This window comes from Styela clava, chromosome 3, assembly GCF_964204865.1.
Source record: "Styela clava chromosome 3, kaStyClav1.hap1.2, whole genome shotgun sequence".
NCBI classification, from domain to species: Eukaryota; Metazoa; Chordata; class Ascidiacea; order Stolidobranchia; family Styelidae; genus Styela; species Styela clava.
In genome coordinates, this window is record NC_135252.1 from 12,011,177 (window position 1) to 12,036,754 (window position 25,578).

Consider the following 25,578-nt stretch of genomic DNA (forward strand, 5'->3'; position numbering starts at 1 on the left):
ATGGCAAGGATCAGAGCATTCACTATGTCGAAACGCTTATTCGACTTTTCAGACCGCAGAAACTATCCGGAAAAGATAACCGCTTTTGTGTTCAAGATATGAAATAATCGTCAATTCCACCACGCTTCCGTGAAGTAGAGCAATTTACTAAATTTCTGGAGGTTTTATTAAGTTTAATTGCATCAGTGTTTGGACTACCACGTGTTTCGCCAGATTACTGGCATAATTACAGATCGCAAGGGTGGACAAAATAGTATATTGTCATCGAATCGAATTATTTTAACAAATTGTCGAATATCGGGTTGAACTCGGGATTTTATTCCGATTTTTATCTTTTGGGTCGGCTTTGATCTTTCGTGTCCCCGTTTGTAAATTAACTGTCCCAATTCTAAGCGAAAAGTATTATCATTTCTGACGCCGGAATGCGGATATTTATGAAGTTGACCTTCTTCATTTTACTTTTCTATTGTGACTGTTTCATTTTCGTATTCAATAGTGAATAAAAACCCTGCAAAGTCATTGCGTGAAGCCGTGAATCCTGAATGCTATCTCGAGTTCAAATTATGATTAAATAAGTCGGCAATAATGACAATTCTACTAGTCAAATAATAATTCCTTGGTACATTTTGAGAAAATTTTTGCCCAATAATTTCACTTAGTCTGACTTACTCAAACTGTGAACGTGGATGGATTTTTTCTCAAGATAAGTATTAAATAAAATGGTATAATATATAACCTACCATTTGTGAGAAAATCTATATGTGGATAACAAAGCCTTAAAATCCCGGAATTTTTAGGAAATAATTGCGAAATCGGGATCGAAAAGAAAACGGTCCAAATCCCGGGATTTCGGGATCGGGGATTTCCCGGGGTCCCAACCCTAATCACAAGTGACAGTCAATATCCTTAAAACTTATTATAGTAAGACATTATAACACTCATTTAGAGACCGCTTAGTGCTGCAGTATTTTAGTGTAGGTGTGCTTTCTATTTCGGCATTTTGTCGTAAGTCGATGCGAACGCGAGATACCATGAGCACAATTAAATTAATATGATAACACTCTTAAAATACTTAAGAGTTTTACTAACCAATAAAAATTTTAGTCCGTTGAAAAATTCGGCTCTTTTCACAAGTGGCGTAATTGTGCGGACTGTTACAGAATCCGTTACATCAAAATTTTCTCTCTCCATTGAAAATCTTGGCCTTGTCACTGAAAGTATATATTGTAATATGAGTCTAATTGAACCTTCCTTTATCACATTCTGTGTCGGAATAATATGCAAAGTTCTACTTAATCACGCCCAAAGTGACTATAAAGTGTGTATAAGTGTTATAGTCACTTTGATAATGCCTAAGATAAGTATTTCGCAAGATACGAAAATTATGGAGAAAACCATCCTCCAAAGATTAACCGACTTTTACGATTTATACATATACATTATTCAAGATATCTCATTGGCACTGATAAGAAGTTATAAAATTTCTATTACTATCAAATGTCCTACGTATCGTGCACCAAAACATCACATTTTGGTATGGTGGCCCCTACATCCATTAATTAATTCCTAAGCGTTCGCCGACAAGAAAATCGTCGGAACAGAAGATCAGTCGAGCGTTTACTAACTGCGGCCTAACAATGGTCAAAACTTTGACAATTGTGAAACAGTGGTCAGGACCAAAGCGTATATATAATATAAGCGAGGCAACACTCAGAAAATGGACGCCATCTTGTGCCTATTGTTCTCGGAGATTTAACACAGCGTCTTATGAGAAGATCCAACACAATTATTGAAACATACCTATTACTTTCACTAATATTTTGAGTAGAAAAATTTTGAAGGTCGCGTTTTGAAGTAGAATCTTAGCCGTACATGCTTATATCCGTTCATGTTTGCCAAATTACATTTAAAGCACATTGAATTGTCTTTGAAGACAAGTATACCGGTTTCGAGTTGCTTCCGAAGTAAATTGGTCATTCTAATCGTCATAATTAACCATTAGTGACTAGTGAGTGTTATTTCCTAATATGTAACCCTTGAATATTCTACTCGCAGATTTATTTTCTGTTTTTCAGGTCGTTTGTGATGACCAATTCAATGGCTAGCTTATTGTATAAAGGGTGTCTGCATCATCAAAATTGGCAGTCTCATGTCTCACCTATGATAAATTTTAATTGACAACAATTGCGTTAGATTGAGTAAATGAAGAAATGATCCTGTGAAATAACAATCCTAATTCCTTTGTCCTCGCAGAAGTCAATATCTAAGATTGAAAAAAACCCTACTTATAACCTTGGTAACCAACATGTTACTATTCCCCGTTGTCCTACCTTATTAATTATAATTACTTATACTGTTACTTGTACCTTTAAATACTTATTACAAACTGGACTATAATTTGGCAAATATAGGCTTTAGTTTGGGGAATGAAGTGCCCACCGCTTCATGCAATCCAATGGACCTTTCCCCGACCTTTGACCCCCGAATAATTCTCCCTATACTTTACCATTGCAAAATTGTCGGGGCTATTTTAAGAGTGCTTTTGCGAGTTGGCGACTGTAAAATGGGGTATGTGTTTCAAACCATCATTATGATGCATCGCATACAACAATCTGTTTTTTAAAAGTACATGTAAATGATTTTTAACCTGGTCTATCACAGCTATTTCTACACTAATTAATTTTTTATTACTGTAACTAAATTAAAACTCCTAGGAAGACAGAGTGATCATTGAATTATCTGATTTATATTTAAGTTTCCGAAACACAACTGAAAACTAACGAATGGAGTTCAAAAACGCGAAAACGAGGTAATGTTTACGACCACGCTTGAAAATCTGTCTGAGTGAGAAAAGTGTCTGAGCGGATGAGAAAATAGGGTATTGTTACGTCACTTTTTGCATCTTGCTGATTGGCCAATGTCACAAAGTAAACGAGGAAGTCGATGCTCGGGGAAAGGTCCATTCTGGCAACTTTGGTTGGGCATTTTTGGCAATTGACTCCAACTATAATCAGCTTGGCAATATATTTTTCATAAAAGTTTATCTATACTGTTCACTCCCATTTATAATATCTATCAATTTGGCAATGGCAAACGTTATAAATTTATTAATATGGTGTGGCAAGTAATTTTCATTTAATTATTTTATATATAGCGTATATATAATATAAGCGAGGCAACGCTCAGAAAATGGACGCCACCCTGTGCCTATTGATCTCGGCAATTTAACACTGCGCCTTGTGAGAAGTTCCAACACAATTGTTGAAACATACCTAATATTTTCACTAATATTTTAGGTAGGAAAATTTTGAAGGTCGCGTTTTGAAGTAGAATCTTAGCCGTACATGCTTATATCCTTTCATGTTTGCCAAATTACATTTAAAGCACAATTTAACGGATTAGATCGTTTTTATTCCTCGTTTCATTATATATTTAGATACGGTAGCATATATCTTAAAGTTCGAAATCCACCCTTCAGTTTCATTCTAGCCCTTATAACAGCGGACTTATTCGATTCGGTACAACAACACGACGGAAATTTCCCATAAGACTCCATTGTTTCTCGTTTCCCAAATATGGCACAAGATGGCGTCCATGAACTTGTTTAACATTAGGCAAGTTGGTTGCCGGCCCTTGGTCAGGACCAAAGTGACTAGGGTTATAGTCACTTTGGTCAGGACCAACGGCCGGCAACCAACTTGCCTAATGTTAAACAAGTTCATGGACGCCATCTTGTGCCATATTTGGGAAACACGAAACAATGGAGTCTTATGGGATATTTTCGTTGTGTTGTTGTACCGAATCGAATAAGTCCGCTGGTATAAGGGCTAGAATGAAACTGAAGGGTGGGTTTTGAACTTTAAGATATATGCTATCTGAATAAATAAAAAAAATTAAGAATAAAAAACTATCTAATGCGTTAAATTTGACCCCAAACACAGCGTAGAACCATTTTTGGTCATTTTTTCAAAGATTTTATAGTGATACGCTAATTTGAGGCAGTAAAATGTCTCCGCAACAATCCTACAATGTCATTTGTTTTTCTAGCGCAGCTTGGAGCCGAGCAGTAAGGCATTATGGAGCTTGATAGACGAAAAATGTTGACCAGAAAATAGAAACGGCCATTGAAGCAAAGTTGGGTCGGCCGGTAATTTTGACGAATAAATACAACTTTTCATCTGTGACGTCATAAGGAACGCCATTGTCAAATGGTTAATTATAACGATTAAAATGGCCAATTTACTTCGGAAGCAACTCGGAACCGGTATACTTGTCTTCAAAGACAATTTAATGTACTATAAATGTAATTTGGCCAACATGAAAGGATATAGTCTTGTTCGGCTAAGATTCTACTTCAAAACGCGACCTTCAAAATTTTTCTACCTAAAATACTAGTGAAAATAATAGGTATGTTTCAATAATTGTGTTGGAACTTCTCATAAGGCGCCGTGTTAAATTGCCGAGAACAATAGGCACAAGATGGCGTCCATTGTCTGAGCGTTGCCTCGCTTATATTATATACACGCTTTGGTCAGGACCATACCGGTAAGTTAGTTAAAGGTATCGAGGGTCGGAGAGTGCCCATGAACTTACTGACTTAGCGGTTTCTGAACTTCTAGCTGTCTATGCTTCTATAGTTTAATATGGTTTACTCGAAGTTTAAAAGTAAAGGTACCGGTATGCCGGTACCGGTACCGTGGTACGGTACCGGTACGGACATACATTAATTTATTTGTTCTCATGGTACCGGTACCGGTAGCCTATCTCGCGTTTGCATCGACTTACGACAAAATGCTGAAATAATAAGCATTCCTACTCTGAAATACTGCAGCACTACTGCAGTACTGAGTGACTGAGTGTTATAACATTCATAATGCCTTACTATAATAAGTCTTAATGCAGTAATGATATTGGCTGCCACTTGTTATTATTTTAAAGATTTCGCTGTTAAAAAACTCCAAAATTTACGATAACATCTCAAAGCGTAAAATTTATTTTGGTACGTACAATTGATAAATTACTAATATACTTTATATTGATTAAGTTAGTTTATATATCCTCATAATCAGGCCACAGCCAGGATTTTCAAAGTGGGTTCAAAAATCTGAAAATAAATATTCATTGACCTGAAATCCCTGCGGAACGGCTTTCTGGCTTTTGAAACAGTGGTCGCTATTACTGTATTACCCCACTCGCCAAAAGAGCCGTTTTTTTATCGAGTAATGATTTCAGTTGCGCTAAGTCTGTAAGTATTAGGCCTCTCTGTAGTCGAGTTGTCTCTGGTGAGTTGTCCGTGTAGTCAAGTTGTCCGTCAGCCAGCTCTACCACCTTAATAAATTGTTCACCATGATCTCTTCTCACAAATCTAAATATAGTTCTATGTTAAAAGGCTGGAGATCTCCCTGTTTGGTTACTTTATTATATCTTGTATTATTGTTATATCTGTATATTTTGCATTACCTTTAATCCATAATTTGTTCCGTTCATTCCAGTATATACTATAACTTCTTTCCGTACTTGACTATGATGAAGAGAAAGTCAAACACCGTCTTGTTCTGAGATATTTTCTCTGGATTAGAGTGGTTTCTTTGCCTATACGATTTCTATCATTGTGTGAGAATGTCGAGAACTTCTTTGCTTATGATTTTATAAATTGATAGATAGCTACAAGAACCAGCTATTCACTGACACATTGTCAGGTTGTGCCACTGAGTGTGAGGTTGTGCCCTCAGAGTATATTAACTCTCAGTTGCAATGGCAAGAACAACACAAACGAAGAAGAGCATTTTTCCATTTTGTGCAGGTGATAAAGGTTCATTTTAAACAATGTATCTCAGTTATACAATTAAAAGTGAGTGAACCAAGATGGCGAACACCGGGACGTAGTATGTGTACCAGGTCAGGGTTAGGCCATAACTTCAGGTACAAATACTACGGGCAGACGGCGGTCACTTGTCTAGTCCCCGAACTCGTAATAGAACTAAAATGAGAAAAGTTGGAATAAATTTATCACCTAACCCTAATCTGGTGCACATACTACGTTCAGGTGTCCGCCATCTTGGTTCACTGACTACGGGATTACGATACCTAAAATTACAATATTTCCACTTTTTTAATTTGTCCATAATGAAAAATTTGATATGCACCAAACATAACTAAACACTGATTAGAATAAAGCAAACTTGGTTAAGTTAAGATATATTGAGAACTGCCTTTGTAACAAAATTTTGATTCTAAATTCTGTTATGTAGATAATCAGATAACAAAAACCAGCATGATTAATAATAAAATAGGATCACATAAACATCACTATTGAAATCAGCTAAAACAATCCTATCCAATATACAGTGTACATAACAAGCTGATTTAGAAATTAAATTGATCATTCAAATTTGTGCATTTTTTCAGGTTTGGGATGCGGAATGCTTCTTTCATTGATGTTGTTTTTCCCGATAACAAGTAGATATTTATTCTCCCACATTGTTAAAAATCCTAACTCAGCATTCAAAGATGGTTTCGTTCATGCTGTGAGAAATGGCGAAGGTAGAACATTTTTCTAATTGTATAATACGACTTGGAAATATTCTGATTCTGGTCCTTACGAAACAACAGAGGCCCACAGTCGTTCAAGGGGCTTTCCATACAGAGCTTTGTGTTGATCAAAAGTGTCAAGCATCTAATGACAATGATGATGTTATACTGGAATGAGCTGAATTTCACTGTCAAGCATGTACATTGATATATAAAGAGTAATTGTCACATATTATTACACAATCTAGTATGTAAATGATGAGGAACCTGGAGGCTATCGAGCATCGTCTCTGGGGTGTGGGCGAAGCTGCTGAACCCACCGACCCCCAGGGTATATATAATATGGTGAAGTTTCTTTCGTGATTTACTTTCAGTGCATTATGTATAGTTTGGTGCTCTCGCCTATTTTCCAGACTGTCTTCAATGTGGCCCTCACTCACTTTGCTTCAAGCTTGTTGATTACCAACCTTACAGGCTTCCATTGCTGCTTCCGATCTGCCAAATATGCTGATGTATGACTAACCACTGATAGTAAATAGTAATCTTTGCTCATTTTACAGGGAAAGGTCTTGATTTGGTGAGAGAGAGGAAAGATTCAGAATATGGGAAGGATATTAAAGATAATCGAACGATTCCTCTTGAAGTTGATCCAGACCCAATGCCTATTGAGGTTTGTATTTAAGCATACTTGAATATGCATTTTAATTATTTCATGCAGGATAATCAGTACTGAAAAATTAACTTCTATTTTAACTTTAATTCTTTTAAATATTCATTGTAATCATTGGTTGGTTTGTTTGGCAAGCTACTTGATATTGTGATCAAAAGTAAGGGTTGCTCATTACCAAAGTGCCTTTGGGAACCTTTTTGGTGGAGCAGAATCCCAATGCAATTGATTATATGTATATTTGATTATATGATTATATTTGTTAACAAGAAATTTGCCACTGAACAATGATTATATTATACTCGTGTACCTGATTATGTTTAAACAGTATTTATTCAATAATATAGACTCATGGGTTTGAATGTAAACTTGCAGTCATTGCGGAACCCTTGACTGTGCTGGTGTAACTCTAGGGTTGTGAGAAACTCTGATTAAAATCACTGATTTAAGGTCAATTATTCATTTTAAGAGACTGTAAGTTTTGGATGACAAACATTAATTTGTCTTTTCAGAGCTTGGACTGGGATATTAATACAGCTTCGCAGAGAATTCCTGCTTATCTATCTCAAGAACTCAAGTTTAAAAAGAAATTGTTTATAGGGATTGTTAGTTTCTCTCCCCTCACAGCAAGAATTTCTAAACTGGTTCCTACCACATGGGGTGAAGGTGAGTGTTTGCATTGAATTTCAATGGAGATCGTTCCTGCTAAAATTAATTGTCAGTGGATGATATTATGTTTCTTTGGGCTTGGTTTTTAATATGGTGATTACCAATAATTTATTCATTCTCTTCACCATTTAACTGAATGGGCGCATACTATATATTTATTAGTAAGATCGTTCAATTAGATAATTTAAACGAATTGACATGCTAGTTTATTAAATTAATTACTTAAAATATTGAATCAATTTATAAATTGGTAGTTCACTATAAACTCAGTGTTGCTCCCTATTTATATGTTTTGGTATCTCCAATTTGTAGTTGTTTGATTTATTCGTTTTACCCCATTCCACCATCTGAATTTTTATACAACGCTTGTTCGTGTCTTTTGCTCCAAACATGGCTCTGATATTAGCAGCCACTGATATCCAACAATGTGTAAGGAACGAGCTACTATTTTTGGAAGGAAAGGAATCTTTCGATTCAGCAATTCCTTCGCAGTTAGTTAAACCCTGGTTTAGGTGGTAGACAGGAACCTACGAAGCCAACGAATTTGAGTCTAAATTTGTTGTTTATCTGATATTTTAGCATGGGGAAGATTGAAACCCGGTGATATGACATTCTATTCAACATTAGGATATGATATTCCAAAAACAAATGGATACAATTATCAAACATTATCAGGTATTTACTGTTCAGTTCAAAATATAAACATAAAGAACTTTCTCTATCTCTTCACAATTATAAACTATGTTTCATTCATTGAATTTGTCATCAATTATTTAGTATGTGTGTGTCATCATTTATATGAAATACAAGAAAGCAAGGTTTCAAATATACTGTTCTTTTATTGGTATTGCTGTTATCATAATTTGACGAAAGTACAAGGACAACATTTTCTAAGTTTTGTTATGAAAAGTTGGCATAAGCACGGTCAAATAAACTTAGACTCATTTGAAAGTGAAAGAACCCATTTTCAGGGATAGCCCTAACCTGGTCTTTCAGATAATTTACTATTCTGAGTACATTTTAAAATATTATTTTTGATTATTAAATATCATATATATGTTAAATTTATTATTTTAATATATTTATTTTACTTATTTAATTTATTCAACATTCAATTACCTAAGATATATTTCTATAACATGTGTGTATTTTGATTAGTCAATGGTCAGACTTGCTCATTTCTGAATAAAGCTATCAGTATTTCTCAATTCATGTGCTAGTATCTTTATATAAAATACTTTATATGTACGGTAATTACATGATTATATATACTTAATTTTAAAATTACAGGTTCATCAAAGTTACCAGACCTTCCATCACCTCATATGATGTACCAAATATTGCGGGATATTTGTAGTCAATATATAGATACACATCATTTTTATTACATTGGTAACAGTGATACATACATCAGTACTTCTGATCTACTAAATTTTACTATGCAACTTAATGAAACAGATATAATGTGGATAGGTGAGTAAAGATTTTGTTTGATTCAATCTACGGACAATTGTGTTTATTAACATTCTCTATCCTTAATCGTGGTTTGGTTGTTGATACTTTTTTTTAATTATTAATTTCAATTATGATTCACCTTTGAATAGAATAGTAATGCTCTTCCAATTTTAAGTAAATTTCTACCGTTCTGAATGATCAATTGTTAGCTTCTTATGCTCAACATTTCAAATATACCCGTAAGGATTTAAGTTTTTTAAGACTCAAATTTTGTGGGGTTTCTAGTCGCTGGACTTTTTGTATTGCAAGGTACTTGTTTTTGCAAGGTCATGTCAACTCACTCCATTGACCATGTGTATGCCTCTATATTATTTATTTGCTTAGATGTTACCACATCAGATATTTAAGTTTTCTTGTAGTTCAAGTCAATACTAACGGCTAATATAGTTGATATTTTTTGAATGCTATATAACATTATCAGAATAGGCCTTCACCTTCTCATTATTCAATGCATTATATATTTTCTTTTGGACATTGTTTCAGTCAGCTTTTTCTCTGCTGCATAATTCTCCCAAACTTCTTTATCACATATTTCTGCTTTGTGGTGTTTGCTTATGTCAATGCGCCTGGTAAAATTCATGTTCTTATGAGTAAATTTCTACTTGTAAATATATAATGTGGTCCTAAAATATATAGAATTTGGTTGTTTGCTTTTATGTTTTGATGGGCTTTTCCAGAAATAATGTTCACTTTACATATTATCTTTCCGCTTTCTGTACTGTCTGTGTTTCGTTGGAAATTTGTTTTAGCATTGATTTGCAAAACTTTTCACAGGTCATGGTACTTATCGACCTCTCAAACAAAGATATTATACAAATGATCCTGATTACTTCTGTCATTCCGGTCCTGGATTTATATTATCGAGACGAACCATGCAAGGTCTCTGTCCACATTTAGAAGTTTGTGAGGCTTTATATAACAGAGATTATGAAAGACCGGGATATGAATTGTCCAGATGCTTCAGAAGATTTTTAAATATTAATTGCACTAAATCTAACGAGGTATGGTTATGGTATAGAATAATTGTTCTATTTACGTGTATAATAACATTGCATCTTATACATTGATTAAAAAAAACGCTAATGACACCCTTTCAACACAGTCTTGTTTTATATGTATGTTATGTTGTAATTGTAATACACTTCATGGAATTTCAAATTTTGTCACACAATGGAATATTTGTGATTTATTCTATGGTGACAAACTTCCCAGATGCTTGTGTGTGTATCTTGCGTTAACATTTAGATATATTTGCAACAAAGTAGATGACTCCAAAAATGGCAGCCATGCGTTTTTGTTGTATTATCATTTTTATTCTACTTTTTCTAGGCGAGATCTCTCTTCTACACGTCTGATTTTGTTCCCAATCCATTCTTTGAGGCTCGTTCTTTTTCTACAAGTATAACTGTAAATCCGATTGTTGACGAAACAGCATTGTATGTTTTGCATCAATATTTTATTGAAAGACAATTGAATCATACAACAAGGTTAGTAGGAATTTACCGATTAGGAGGAAAAGCAAATTTTTTATTCATGGTTTATTATTGCATTGGTTAAAAACGATCTCTCATCTGCTCGATGCCTGAACAACTATGCCATTGTACTCACTAATCTACATGAATAATATTAATAGCAAGGATGGTCAAATCCGAATATCTTGCTATTCTGAATAAATGGCATAAAAAATGGTCATGGTTAAGACAAAACACATAGAAGGCATATACCGATATATACGGTATTCATTCCTATATTGAGTCTGAATTTGGAAATGCAGGAAATTTATGAAGCTCGAATTGGTTTTCCATTTATTTATAGTTTTCTGAAATTAAAACAAGCCCGTTTTTAGTTGTACTGTGAGACTTAATTGCCCAGAATGATGGCTATTTCAATTTATTACTAAAATCAAAAATTTAATTAATTTTGATGGAATTTTGATTTGTTCTGGACATTGTAAATTGTGACTTTTGTTTCCAATTGCAGCAGAAATAAATTTTTAATACTCAGGATTCTATTATTTTTGCAGTGTTATATATTCATTCAAACTACATTCACATTTTTCACTTGTTAAAATTTTTCAGGAATAATGAGTACTACCATTCAATTGTACAAAGAATGGACAGAGTTTTAGTTAAGGAAGGTGGAATGCCTGATGATAGATTAGTGCTTGGAAGAGAAGGCAATGCTAACAAGTATGTAATAAAAATGTGATAATGTTATTACCTCCTGAAGCGTTCCTTCCTTACTAAGCTTAATGAATTTTTTGTATAGCCTATCAAATATTATTTGATTCGATTTCCATGAATTTCTTAACAATGCCCAACTTTTTAAGATTTTAATGCAGATTGGTATATATGTCTTTAGTATGTTGGTTTGCTTTAAGATTGCAATGTATACTAAATTGCAAATCTGGTCTTTTATTTAGAAACTCAGAATGCATCTAGTTTACTAAGCTATAATATTAACAGTATATTGATAGCTTGCATTTGCCAGTGTTTTTTCTATCAACCTTAAATTTTGTGAGTTTGGAGCAGGTTTAGGATTCAAAATTTTTTATGTCTCGTTGTAGGAATCAAATGCTTTTTTTTATCCTTGTGCCAGTGTCGATTGCAATCTTTTCCAGATTCCACAGAACTGCAAGGCAAATTAGCTTTCTACATTATGGCATCTGAAATTTTAGATTTTATGTGATATTGGAATATAAGAACTTGGTATTCAAAAAAAAAACAAGATTACCAAATAAAAATTATTCGAGTAATGGAATAATTTGTAACATCCATATCTTCAATAATCTCACACCATTATGTTAAAAATTTTATGCTGGTGTTAAATTATATACTGTTTTATTCACACAAAAGTAGACCTATGGAGTATGGACTGTTATACTGGGACGTTTGAGATTGTGAAAAAAAAAACTTTCCACTGCGACTAGTAGAATAATCAATTTTAAGTTTTCAGAACGTAACAAATATGGAAGAATTCACTAGATTCCATATTTTGCTGTTTTTTTTTATAATTTGTGGGAACACAATTATAACACATCCGGTAGAATTCTTTCAACTTAAATTTTGCAGACATCACGGTAGTCATTTGACTTTCATGTCCATAAATCAAAAAATTTGAGCATTGCTCCATTGTATTTCTTGTAGGTATCACCATCCAGACATTGTACCTTGGGAAAAAATTCAAAAGGTATTTAAAGGAAAGCCAGGAAAATCAAAGGACATTATTTTATCAACAGATCATTCAGAACCATCCCGCGAAGTGATCGGACATGATTATATCGCTTTGAGTGATGTCAGAGAAATTACAATGAAACATGTCATGGTGAATATTTAGAATTTGATAACACTCTATCAATAAACATATTACTGGAATAAAGTCATTGTGGGAAATTTTTTAAATGCAACAGGCCTGGAGGCTCATCTGATCAGTGAAACGTATAAACATTTGGCAAGTGTGTGCACCAATATGGAGGTAACTAATTTTGTTCGCCTACTTTGTTGTGTAACGGGACTGAAGCCTATGGGCCAATATGGGTATATTCACTTGGCTAACACAGACATTATGGCCTAACCCTAACCTGGTACACACACTATGGGAGTATCGTTTTCGTATATCAAAATGAGGGCATAGTTACTTATTGTTTACTACAGCGAACCGTAGTCTAATATTTTTTATATAACGTATCCAGTATTTATATGCTTTTTGCTCCTAACAAGGCTCTGTCCAAGCTACCGCTGCTAAGTGAGGAGCTTCTATAACTTGAAAAAACAATAACTTCTCCGGTCAGCATAGTAAACCCGATTTATTACATTATGTGTGAGGCAGTGGGCATTGGATTCGAATTTGAAATTTTAACATGCGATACATCACGATTTGGTGTAACACTTCAAACACTAGACAGCTGCATTCACAAACAGAATAGTTCCAAATACCAGTAAACACTTGTCATTTTGAGTGTTGTCGATGCTGTCAGTGTTTTGGTACTATGACACTATCAATCAATATCCTTTGTTTTAGTACTTGTATTGGAGAGGCTTTTGTGTGGTTGCATTCATATATTGAATACAGTTGATTGAGTCATTAAATAGGTGTTGCATCATTTTTGCTGATAACGTACAATCAATAAACTAAGGCTAATTCATATATTGACTTCCTGATGCTGTGTAATACATTTTGTGAATTGTAATTCAAAGCAGGGATGGCTAAAACCGAATATGAAATACTGAATGCATTCTAAATTGGGGGCAAGTTCATGTGGAAAATTATATAAATCACTATATCTTCATTTTGATCATATCCAAAACGGCATAAATATAAAGGTCATTGTTTTCTGACCAGTTGAGATATTTTGTACGTTTACATCTGCTTTTATGGCGGCTTAAAATCTCAAATTTTTTAATACAAATGGTCATAAATTATTCCTAAATTCAAAAATTTACTTTAACGAATATATTGAATTTCAAATGAATTCAAATATTCGATTCGTTTTGGGCATCGCTGATTCCAAGTCACATTTTTGTTTCGAAATGTTTGAGATACCAGCATGGAAATGAAGCATTTGTACTTAGTTTTTCAATTTCTGCTGAGATTTAGATATAGAAACAATGCGCTAATCTTGATTTCAATGGTTTGTATTTTCTCTTTCAGGAAAACCATTTTACCGATGATGACAAAGAATCACATATTGATACCAGCAGTGTGTATAGAAAAGTGATACCTGGGGTGGGATACCAATACATGGTGGATATTACTAAAGATACAAAAAAGGTAGTTTTTATAGCCTGCAATGTGAAAATAATCATACTGATGAACCTTTTATTGCTGTTCCATGTAAGCTTGCTAAGGGCCAACCTAAATATTGAATATTATGGTTCACACATTTTTGCTGCAAAATAAAATATTCGAATATTTGAAAGTGTTAGGCAGTGCTTACTATTGAACCACTAATATCTACATGCTCGTGGAAAATGATTGTGCAGAAAGTTGCTTTCGCAGATTGGTTATGGCTTACTCTATCATTCAAACGCATACCGTATATGCTCGTTTTACCGCCCGATCTTGATTAAGGGCCCGTTTGAATAGCCGCCAGTATGAACAGAACATAAAAATAAGTAAGGGCCGGTGCTTGAATACCCGCCCGATGTAAAAGCTGATTTTTCATTGGTAGAGATTAGAGAATAGGGCTCTCCAGGCGAACCAAATATTCGAAATCGAATCGCAAATTATTCGAATCGATTTTCGGCTAATTTTCGAATCGCTAAAATTAGGTACATAGAGCGGAAACCACCTTTGCAGGACGCTTTTCATCGGGCAAGCGGCGGCGCTCCAAGCTTCGACCACTATCACTCCCGGCTTAATTGGTTTCCCGATATTTCTCTCGCCTTCATTTTGTGATAAACATGTCTCCTTATGCCCGCCCGGTGGCAGTGATTAGCCATTTCATGCATGGTCATCATAACTTAAAAGGGTATGGTCAATTCCAAATTTCCAAGTTTATTTCCTCGAGTCCTATGGGACCCATTATTCCGCTTCAAATTCTGCTGTTTTCTTTTGCACACCTCTGTATGACATCTGGTAAAATTCTTTCAGCATTTCATTAAACATTTGGTACAATCCTTTTTCTTCTATTATTTAGGTAACTGTTTTGTATCAATTATTTTCTGACACCTCAAATATTCAGGTTGCATCCGTTTGTCTGAACCAGCCATATGGAAGAGTAATAACATACGGAACTCGAACAGCACCTAATGTTAAGATTACCTTCATATTACCAATGCAAGATGGGTCACCTAAATTTCAAGAATTTATGCAAATGTTTGAACAGGTGAAAAACTAACTAATTTGGAAGAATTGGATACTTACCGTAATTATTAAAGACTGATACACCTCGATTCCATATTTTAAGTGATATATTCAGTTTATTGAAATGCTGAAATAGTTATCATTACATTATATTATTCTATTTTGGACCAATTGGAATGGAAAAATTGCTAAGGAAAACGTTCGACAGCTTGTCAGTATTCTAGTAGTTTATTCATTTTCTCTGACCAAGGTTATAGGCCACTCTTGTATGTACTGCACTGATGGACTTTGTAATAATTGTTTTTACTTACTATGTTGCGTATAGGTTTCATTCATTCTGGGTATAATATTCTGAAAGGATGTAGAAATTTTACCCAATACCAATTTGAATTTTGCTTAGTTTTTGAATCAAATTAATTCATTTTTCGCATCATCCTATACTATAGTATTCCATCATTCCAAGCTCATACTTATTAATGTACCAGTATCATCTATGTTTACATTGGGTATTTGTAATTCAATTGGTATTTCTTCCGTTTGGCACTTTGTTGTCAGTGCGGTTATACGCCTACCACCGAGAATAAGCAAATAAGCTTGTTGTTTGTGGGCACTTAAATCGTCCAATGACAATGGATTTATGGTCGGGTCAGGTAGTTGTACAAACATTGTATATTTGTAGAATGTAATGTAGCAAATTAATAACTCTATGGTACATTTGTTTGAGATCTTTACCATTGTATGATAAAATTTCTCTTAAGCATCGTTGAAATTTTGTGCCTTTTATATCCAGGAATGGGTTTCAAAATTTTGAGAACAGTTTTTTTTTTGTATAAAACTCACTAAGTATGGGTTCCACATTTCAAAAATTCATGCCAAACATCTAGCTATATAGCTCTATATGTATATCTGTATGTTATATATACTGATGCATTGCCACTTCATATCTACATCAATAGAACAACTTTCGAATTGCCAAATATAATGGAAGTGATCACTTGTGCTGCATTTGAGTTTTCGTCTAATGCACAAACCAATGAAAAAAGCGCGGGTTTGATGATTATTATCGCGGCATTCCAGCAATGAGTTTGTGCGAACCCTCTGAATCCGACTACTGATGACTACTTATGATCCTACAGAAGATAAAGTGTCATAAAATTTACCTTTGCAAAATATTTATTTTGGAGATTAAAGTTAAGACTACCATATTTAGTGTGCCTCAATCGTTATTTTCGTTACCTTTAAAAAAAAATTCAGTCATCATTGATTACAGATGATTGATAGATTTTACTAATCGAAGCTATAAATGTTTTGCAGGCTTGTATGTCGGCCGACCAACCACAAAACGTTGGACTCCTCGTCGTTTTATATGGATCAAGTAAAACTAATACTACATCTGATGTAAAAGAATTGGATGAGAAAACATCAAGTGCTTTGACTTTACTCAATACATACAAACAGAAATATCCAAAGTTATCTTTGAGGTAGATTTAGATAAAAAAAAAGACAGGTTAAAGTAACTTCGTTTTTATGTTTGTTAGCATTGTTAACACACTCTTCTACTTTTCAGATGGATAAATTCAGGAACAAGTTCTTTTTCACATATAAAAGCAGTGGAGATGGCAGTACTTGCTCTTTCACCTGACACGCTAGTGTGTTCTCTACATTTAGATAATCAGGTTAGTGGTATAATGATATTAACTATTTTCAATCTTTCTGAACTCTTAAGTCGTATCCTCCAAATTAATTAAATGTAAAAAAAATTTGTGCTCACATCAGTCACATGAATGTTTATTGAACATATGTTTTTTTTTAAAATAGGATTATATAAATCGGATTATTCTAGGCATGTTACCTTATTTGGTATTAAGATAGGATTAGCATAAGATTTTGCATATTGATCCATGGACAGGGGAAAGACCTTGGAGACGCCTCAAATTATATGGCAAACCAGATCCCTTTGACTGTTAACTAGGCATTTTCGAATACCTTCGAATGATTTCAGAATTGAATAAAAAAAAAAATTTTGAATTGAATCTCAAATACTTGGACGATAGCCTATGTAATTATATGTGACTTTTTTATTGCAATGTGGCCTCCAGACGCATAAATGACTGAAATCATAGAATCCTTCACTCAGATCGTTCTATGAGCGTTTGTTTACACACAATAAGAAACACTGGGAAAGAGTCATACGCAGAATTTCTTGAAAAAAATATTTTCGGTTTGAATGCTTATCTCTACAGGTAACCAATCCAGGTCAGGCGTATGAATAGCTAACGAAGCAGTTGTTTTTACTTAATTATCTGGCTGTTCAGGTATACAGCATATTGTGACATTTCCAAACCACTATGCTATGATATCGAGGAATCCAGCAATCCTCTCACATGGTCATCCCCAAAAGGATTCAAATCTGCGAACCTTTGCAGGGTAATCAGAAATACTGCGGCAATTGAACTCATATCGCTTAGCATGATGCGCCAGAGCCTAATCTCAGGGTATTGCCGTAGAACTTCATCCCTAACCATAGCACAACATGATCACCTGCAAATATTTTTTTTCTAGATGTCTCCTGAATACTTGCATCATGTCAGATTGAATACAGTTCCACATGAGAGATTGTTTTTTCCAGTTTCATTCCAGTTATATAAAGATATTGTAAGTTTTATCATGTATATTCAACTTTAATAATTATGAAAAATGAAGATTATGTAGTGATCCAGGAGATACTCTTCATTGTGAGCTGGTAACAAATCGTTTGGTTGGAAAATCTATATTTCCAAAGTTATGGCCATTTAATAAAAACAGAGTTTTTGGCGAGAGGGCCCAAATTGGCTTCTTATATAAGAGCTAAAAATATGCACTGAAATGAAACAATTTCTTTATGTTCTATGTTTTTGCCTGACTGTCCTCCTTCGTTCAGAATCGTGATGGTGACAACATAATGTTCAATAAAGGTTTTTGGAGATCCTTTGATTACAGTACCTTCTGTTCTTATAAGCAAGATATAATGCAAGCATGTGGTGGTGATAAGTTTACCAGGTAATGTAGTTGCATAAATTTTTTTTGTATGTTTTGGAATTTCATCATCATTTTGAGTATTAATGATCTGAGATATTCATCTGATATTTGGCCAACCATTGGCCAAGTTATTAATTATTCAGAAGGCTGTGAAGTGGAGGCTGGAGTCACCTTTTACAAGGACTTGAGTCTCGAGATTACTCGAGTAATCTGAACAAAATACTCAACTTGCGACTCAACGTGCAACCAATAGGGCCTTTCAAGTACCGAAAATCTCTAAAGCAGTGTTCTCAGCACTTCTCAAACTTTTTAGGCCGTGTTGCCTTTGTAGAAATTGTCGAGTCTTGCGCCCCACCTCAAAAATAACTAGCTAACATTAAGCTTTAAATAACAGATATTGAGGCGAAAGTGTGTTTTATTCGGAAAAAAAACAGTTGAAAATACATGGATGGAACGTAAATAATGAGATAAATGAAAAGTTTTTTTGAATGTAAAGGCAGGCAAGATTGAATCCAACGAATTATTTTATTGTTGATTAGCTTCACGCCCCCTCAAAAAAAATTTGTGGGCGCGCCCCACCGCTTTAGAACCACTGCTCTAAATAGTAAACCAATCGAATCTCTGTTTATCTTATTAACTCTCCTGCATTCCAAATTTCAAAATCATTCAATAAACATTGATTTCTACTTGTTTTTGTTGAACATGATGTATTTTAAAATACATTCCATATTAAAATTTTGGAATGTATTCGAAATAATACATAATTCGATTTTAGCCATTCCTCAAACCCATCTACCTGCCCTCAACTTCAATGAAATCTAGGGGTCACAAGGAGTACGCCAATTTCACACAAAGTACTATATCTAAGTTTTGATTCAAAACACAATTATTTAAACTAGTGCAAAACATAAATCTCACGATTTCGAGAGAATACATAGGATCAGAGAAGCAGCGTGCTTGCATAACAATGCCAACTTATCAAGGGGCGCAGAAAATTTTAATATATTGGAAGGAGCAGCGAGCTTGAAAGTTGAAAATCCCTGATCTATTCTATGGCATTGTATGTTTATTTCTCTCCAATTTAATTTCTTGTATTTGTTTTGTAGTGGGGAGGATTTGTTTCAGAAATCTCTCACATCTGGTCTTGACGTTTTCCGTGCTCCAGAATATGCTTTATTAACAAAATGGCACGACATAGACTGCAGTAGTCAGTGGTTAGACACTGATGAACGGACAGCATGCTCAATGGAGCGTAAACAAGTTAATATTGCAGTAAGTGCGTCCCGTGACAGGTGACGGCTTTTCAAACTGGATTAGCGAGCTATTGTCCATAGTCCAACATGGAATAGGAAAGAATTCTGAATATGATCGACTGAGACGTTATCCTGGCAGAGTGATCAGTGGACGACACGGCACATACATGATCTCAGAGAGGCATGAATGACAAATTGAGGGTTTCAAGACAAAGGGCGAATGTTGATATTGAAAAAAAAATTAGTTGAAAATATAACAAATAAATAGATTTTTAAGGTCTCAAGATAGTTTGGAGCATGCTCAACTAAGTATTTCAATAAAAAGTGTGGGAAATATACTTTTTTGTTTATATTTTCAAAAAAAACTTTTTTAAGATTTTCCCTTTTGGGTTAAAATCCTCCAAATGTAACATGAAATCTGTCCATTAAAGAATGAATATTCATGATATATGCAAATAATAATCAATCAAGAACCTGACTTTAAATAAACTGACAAATTATTATTATTATCAATTTTTTCCTGTAATTTTCTTTTTATTCAAATCTAACCACTGCCTTAATTTGCCATCCTGAACTAGCTGACTTTTTATGCTTTTTCTTAATAAGTTCACCGAATGTATCTGTACATTTTGAACTATGTTTATTATAATATGAATAATAGGAACTTAATATAAAGAGAATCAATAACTGTCTGTGATGTCTGAAAATTTAGGTATTCTAGAATTTCTCTCTACAATAAATTTTTATCTTTTCTCACAAAAATTGGCATAAAACAGCGTTTTTCTGCTATGTAGTAAATTTTTTTGTATAAAAAGTAATCTTGATATCAGAATTACGTTTGAGTTAGACTCGTTTTCTTTAGCGCTATGTTTAACGCAGTGGCAGAGGTGAATAATGTTGTTTCATCCTTATCAATGTTATTTTCTGATATAAGTATAAGTCTGGTATTTCATCATCTTACACCAGCCGTAATTCCTTCATCCAATTTTGCCACTTGCACTACTGAACTGTTTATCTATTACCTGACGGTCTAAAAACCTGTTTTGATTTTGGGCTTGGTAACAGGGATCTATTATATTTTTTTGTATATGTAGACGTAGTAATATCTTATGTAAGACCGGCCAACTCAAGTTGATCTGAAAAATGATCTGTACTTCTGCACTGCTCCTATTATTTGTTTCGCTTCTGTTGTTTCTTGAATACTCCCACTATAAAAAGGATTGTCTGTACAGAATGAAAGCATAAAAAGGCTTATTTGGATAATAGATATGGCCCATTTATGAATGTCACAAACCATTTTCTATTCCTAACATACAGGATGTCCAAAAAGTTCCGCCCGATTTCATAGCACACTACAACATTCAACATCTATAACATCCAATTAGAAACGGGTTGACCATAAATCTGTTTTAAAGTTAAAATAAAAATAACATTTGATTATAAAGACTTTATCATCGGGCGAAACTTTTTGGACACCCTGTATATTGAAGGCCAACTTGAAACAGTTACAATAAATCTACTATTGTGTGTTAATAGACAGGTTTTATAAACATGACTTTGAACTGGCAGAAACATATGATCAAGATACTGCTCATTTTCCTTACGTTAAAGTATATCGGAATCGATTATCCAAAAAGAATTACTTACTCGAGCTTGAAAAATTTATTAAATTACGTCAGGCAAATATTTCTGTCCATTTATATTCCAGCGAAGTTAATTTTATCTATATGATAGCTTTTTTAGATGCAGATGTAGCCTATCATGGTTATATTTATATTGTATGGTGCTATTTTTCTTGCTAGATTTTTGTCTATCTGTATTTGCACAGTTTTGTGTCATCTGTACTGCAGCCCACATGATGCAATTTTTTTGCTATGTATGATAATGCATTGCTTTATTTTATTATATCTCTTCAAATGCAGTACTTCACAATGAGTGAACTTAGTCGTTTGATGAATGTTTTTGTCAAGCACATTACCTTACTGTTATATAGTTATAAAAGCCTTAACAGTTCGTCATATAGCATTTTTATAAGGCAAGCTTGAGCATTTCTTATTCTTGTGTATTAGATGAAATTGCTTTGATGGTAAAGAAAGTTTATAGTAAAATTCATAATTCTGTTCATTACTTGAAACTACTTTTAATACTATCTTACTAAAATAAGGCCATTATTAATAAGTCTTTGGAGAATCAAAATAACGGTACTTTTTTTTGTAATCAATGCGAACAGTGCAATACATGATTATGACTTCAAACTAATTATTGCTATTGTAATATTTGCTTTTTAATCACTTACATTATCATGTTTCCATCATTCAGTTCCTCCAGATAAGGTTTGAACATTTAATTTGATTTATTTCAATTATCACTGAGTCCAGATTTTATCAATATGTTGCTATTTTGGCGGTGGTACGGCCAGTCAATTTAGCTATTTTTATTTGTGAGTCAATTTCTTTGTCATAAACCAGCATTAAAATGAAATTTTCAGCATTGTTACATATTGCTTTTCTAATTTCTCGTGCCATATGTTCATTTCTTCCTGGTTGAACTAATTATTTGCGATCGCTATAGTTAGTGTGCTTCAATTATGACATCATTATTTTTAAAATCTTATTTCAAAGTTTTATTTGATATAATCAATCCATTAGTTGAATTGATTGAAACGTGATTCCAAGTCCATGCGTGTGTAACAAATAACTGGTCAACTATCCCCATACCAGACATGAACTGGTATCTTGGTGAGAAACAGTGGTTCGGTATATGATTGAGCTGTATTCTCAACTTTGCTCTCCTCTGACATAAATTTAAAAATCTTATCCTAACATACCAAAAAAAATGAGATATGGAAACGTCATAATTTAGACTGGAATTTTTGCAACATTGTTTTATTAGGTGATCAAAATCAGCGTTCGACATTGATACATATATATATATATATGCCAGGTTTTGGACTAATTGATGGATTCTAGTATAAAATTTCAGTACAGATAATTCCAGTTGCATACTTCCTCATTACAATTGGATTTTTTTTCATTCAAACTAAAGAGTTTTAATTCCGATAACCGAGAACATTCATAGATCTAGTAAAGTTAGAGAAAAAAAACATCCATTTTCCTATTGTGTTATTTTGAAAAAATCGTGTCAGCTTCATTACTTCACAATGTGAATTTCTTTCTCATTTTTGCTTCATTGTTCTTGCTTCACCTGTGAACTATATTAAGCCAAATTTAGCTTTTCACTTCACCGTAATCGTACTTAAAGCAGCAGTTTTATCACGTCCTAGAATTATTTTTTTCAATTATTAATATAGATAATTTTTCTCCACTGTATATATAAAGTAGTATTTTGTTGTATGCCAAGCTATGGGTATTCAAGTCTTCTTCAGGAGGGTATGATCCAACCCTGTATCAAATTTGTGTGCATTCTGTATTTTGGTAATGTATTTCTGAAGTAACCTTTTTCCCGCTATTAAGGCTATTTCAATTAGTATAAGTTTTATATGGATACAACCGTTTTAGCACGTGCTTGGTTAATGCCATAGTATTATCATCATTGGTGGGGTAACAATTCCTACAGTTTATTTCGGTTTGACATTTTCCATAAAATTTCCATAATGATTTTTTTTATTGTTAATTAAACGTAGTTGTTGGTGCTTCTTTGTCCTTGAACAGTTATTTATTCAAACATATAATGAAATATACTTATTTTTCTCGCTATTGTGTTGTTACCTTGGATAATTTTGATGAATAAAAAAAGTATTTTATCGTTGCTTAGTTTTGGGGCTTTCGTTTTATTCAAAATACGTCGCCAGGAGCTCACCTGGTCACTATTTGATAACATTTGTCTGATTTTGCTACAAGGACGCGCAGTAAATCTGATCGCACTTGCGACCTGTACAATATCTTTCTTCAAGATAATGGACTAAAAAGAGAGATAACGCTAATTATCTAAGGCAGGGGTGTGCAAACTGCGGCCCGCGGGCCAAATTCGGCCCGCAAGGCAAAATTGTGCGGCCCGCGGAGAAGTGCCAATATTGAATGATATGCGGCCCGCAAAACGAGTTTTTAATCGAGTTTGATCTGGTATGTGAGAGTTATTCCAATTCCCGGCTGAACGAGTAATACGTAGTCTTCACAGGCACCGCCAATCCTGCGATTCCGTATTGCCTGTTCATCCTACGTCACACCCTACTATGTTGCAAACGTTTTTATTGTTCTCCCATTGCCAAATCCATTCAATAGTGTTATTGTCGAAAGAGGTGAACAAACTATAGTTCCTTACGACAATTAACTATTATCTCTGAACTAACTAACTAGGTTTTAAATTGTTATAAACAATTTTCACCACTTAAATTTCACGTTATGAGTTTGCCGTTACTATACTGTAAGGTTATTTTACAAATGAAGTTAGAACACTCATTAAAATAAGATTTTCTTACCGCAAAAACGACATAAAATATAACCGTATTCGGTGCTTGAGATGTGGAATAATCGCCTACTCTAGCACGCATCATATGGAGAACTTTTCACTAAATTAAATATAGTTTTTACCAAGTTACATTGCAGCGGTGTTACGACGACCATGTATTTCACCGTGAAAGTTGCTCAATCGCAAATATATTTATCGACCCGAATAATTCAACAGAATATTTTTAGAAAACCAGGACGCTCGCCATCCTAATGTTTGTAATTTAAATTACTGCCCGTTTATTCTTTTACAATTGACAATTCTTACATAAAGGGAATGTCGAAGTTTGGTTTTATAAATCTGCCAGAACTATTACTTCACATCGGTGACGTATGTCACTACTACTAAGTACAAGGACAACTACACTACAAGGACAACTACTAATGAGTAAATTCAGGACTCGAGCTATTTTATTCTGATTTTATCTTTTTCGTCGACTTTGTATTCATCATCACCGTTTGTGAACTAAGCGTCCGAATTTCATACGAACAATATTTTCTTCACTTACAGTGGAATGTGATATTTATGAAGTTGATACTTATACTTGAATACTTATACTCTTTTTACTGCGTCTGTCTTGTTTTCGCATTGGATGAAAACTCCGAAAAGCTGCAAAATTAGTAGTTGAAACGACGGAAAAATAATATCGACAAATCTGTAGTTTTTATATGTTAGCAAGAGCCGTGGGAAAAATATCATTGAATTCAAGGGTTCGATTTAGTGACGCGCAAATATCGAAATGACATTCTAAAATCTTAAGAGATTGACAAATTCGAACGGTTATTGTGACGTAACAATGTGCCAACACGACACCGCGTGTCTTGGTTGACGATTCAATTTCGCCCCTACAAAATTATAGAAAGTATCTGCTTCTGCTTTGCAAAGCCTATAACGAAGTCCCATTTATTATCTATGCCCATTAAGTTACAATGCCCGAACAGCTTAGCTTGTGCGAAGCAAACAACGCATGTCATAAGATCAATAAACAAAATATTTGTACATGCAACTGCTACAAATCTTATGGTAAAAAAGGTGCGGCCCGCGGTTTCACCCAGTTATCAATATTTGGCCCGCCTGTAATAAAGGTTGCACACCCCTGATCTAAGGTCATTCTGTCTAGTTATTATTCCGAAAAATATTTAGGTACTAGTAGAGTCGATAAATGGCCAAACATTGTGATGCGTGGCGCATCGTGCTAGGCGTTAGGAATACGCTTGTCACCACACCTCTCGATTACCCTGCGTAGTTTCTAATCTCGTGGGATTAATCATGTGCGGGAGGATTGTTGGACACCTCGCCGCCATAGGGTGGTTCAGGTAACGGCTTCCTATACCATTAAGTTCATGCATCCGACTGAAAAAAAAACTGACTAACTAATCCCGCACCCGACATAAACTGGCCATGGTTCGCCATATGATTAGTCTCTGGCAACTGACAACTGACAACTGTGGCAACTGACTCTGATGACCCCAAAGGTCGTATCGTTGCCCCCCAGTCATATACCGAAAACTATTTTTTTTTAATATATGTTTATGTGTGCATAAATTGTTTTCTTGGTTTGACAAAATGAAATAAACTCTCTCTCTCTATATCAGGGGTCGGCAACCTTTTGTCGCTCGCGGGCCAAAAATAAGGCTGCAAGTCATTGGCGGG

General features: G+C 34.2%; 1 protein-coding gene across 1 annotated transcript; it reads left to right on the top strand.

Annotated features, from left to right (window-relative positions):
- Positions 1 to 5,496: 5,496 nt before the first annotated feature.
- Positions 5,497 to 23,231, top strand: LOC120342116 (chondroitin sulfate synthase 1-like). Its single transcript, XM_039410806.2, has 17 exons — positions 5,497 to 5,803; positions 6,409 to 6,543; positions 7,092 to 7,201; positions 7,711 to 7,864; positions 8,447 to 8,542; positions 9,158 to 9,340; positions 10,157 to 10,383; positions 10,712 to 10,869; positions 11,461 to 11,571; positions 12,529 to 12,706; positions 14,033 to 14,152; positions 15,066 to 15,209; positions 16,502 to 16,668; positions 16,755 to 16,863; positions 17,750 to 17,842; positions 18,108 to 18,226; positions 19,312 to 23,231. Exons 1-17 carry the CDS (start codon positions 5,755 to 5,757, stop codon positions 19,499 to 19,501), a joined length of 2,343 nt encoding a protein of 780 aa, XP_039266740.2. The 5' UTR covers positions 5,497 to 5,754; the 3' UTR covers positions 19,502 to 23,231.
- Positions 23,232 to 25,578: the final 2,347 nt, after the last annotated feature.

Bases quoted from the DNA above. Each gene is read 5' to 3' on its own strand.
- LOC120342116 (XM_039410806.2), top strand. From the start codon at position 5,755: ATGGCAAGAACAACACAAACGAAGAAGAGCATTTTTCCATTTTGTGCA. The intron at 9,341-10,156 runs GTGAGTAAAGAT...AACTTTTCACAG, and splicing joins AACAGATATAATGTGGATAG to GTCATGGTACTTATCGACCT. The intron at 11,572-12,528 runs GTATGTAATAAA...TATTTCTTGTAG, and splicing joins AGAGAAGGCAATGCTAACAA to GTATCACCATCCAGACATTG.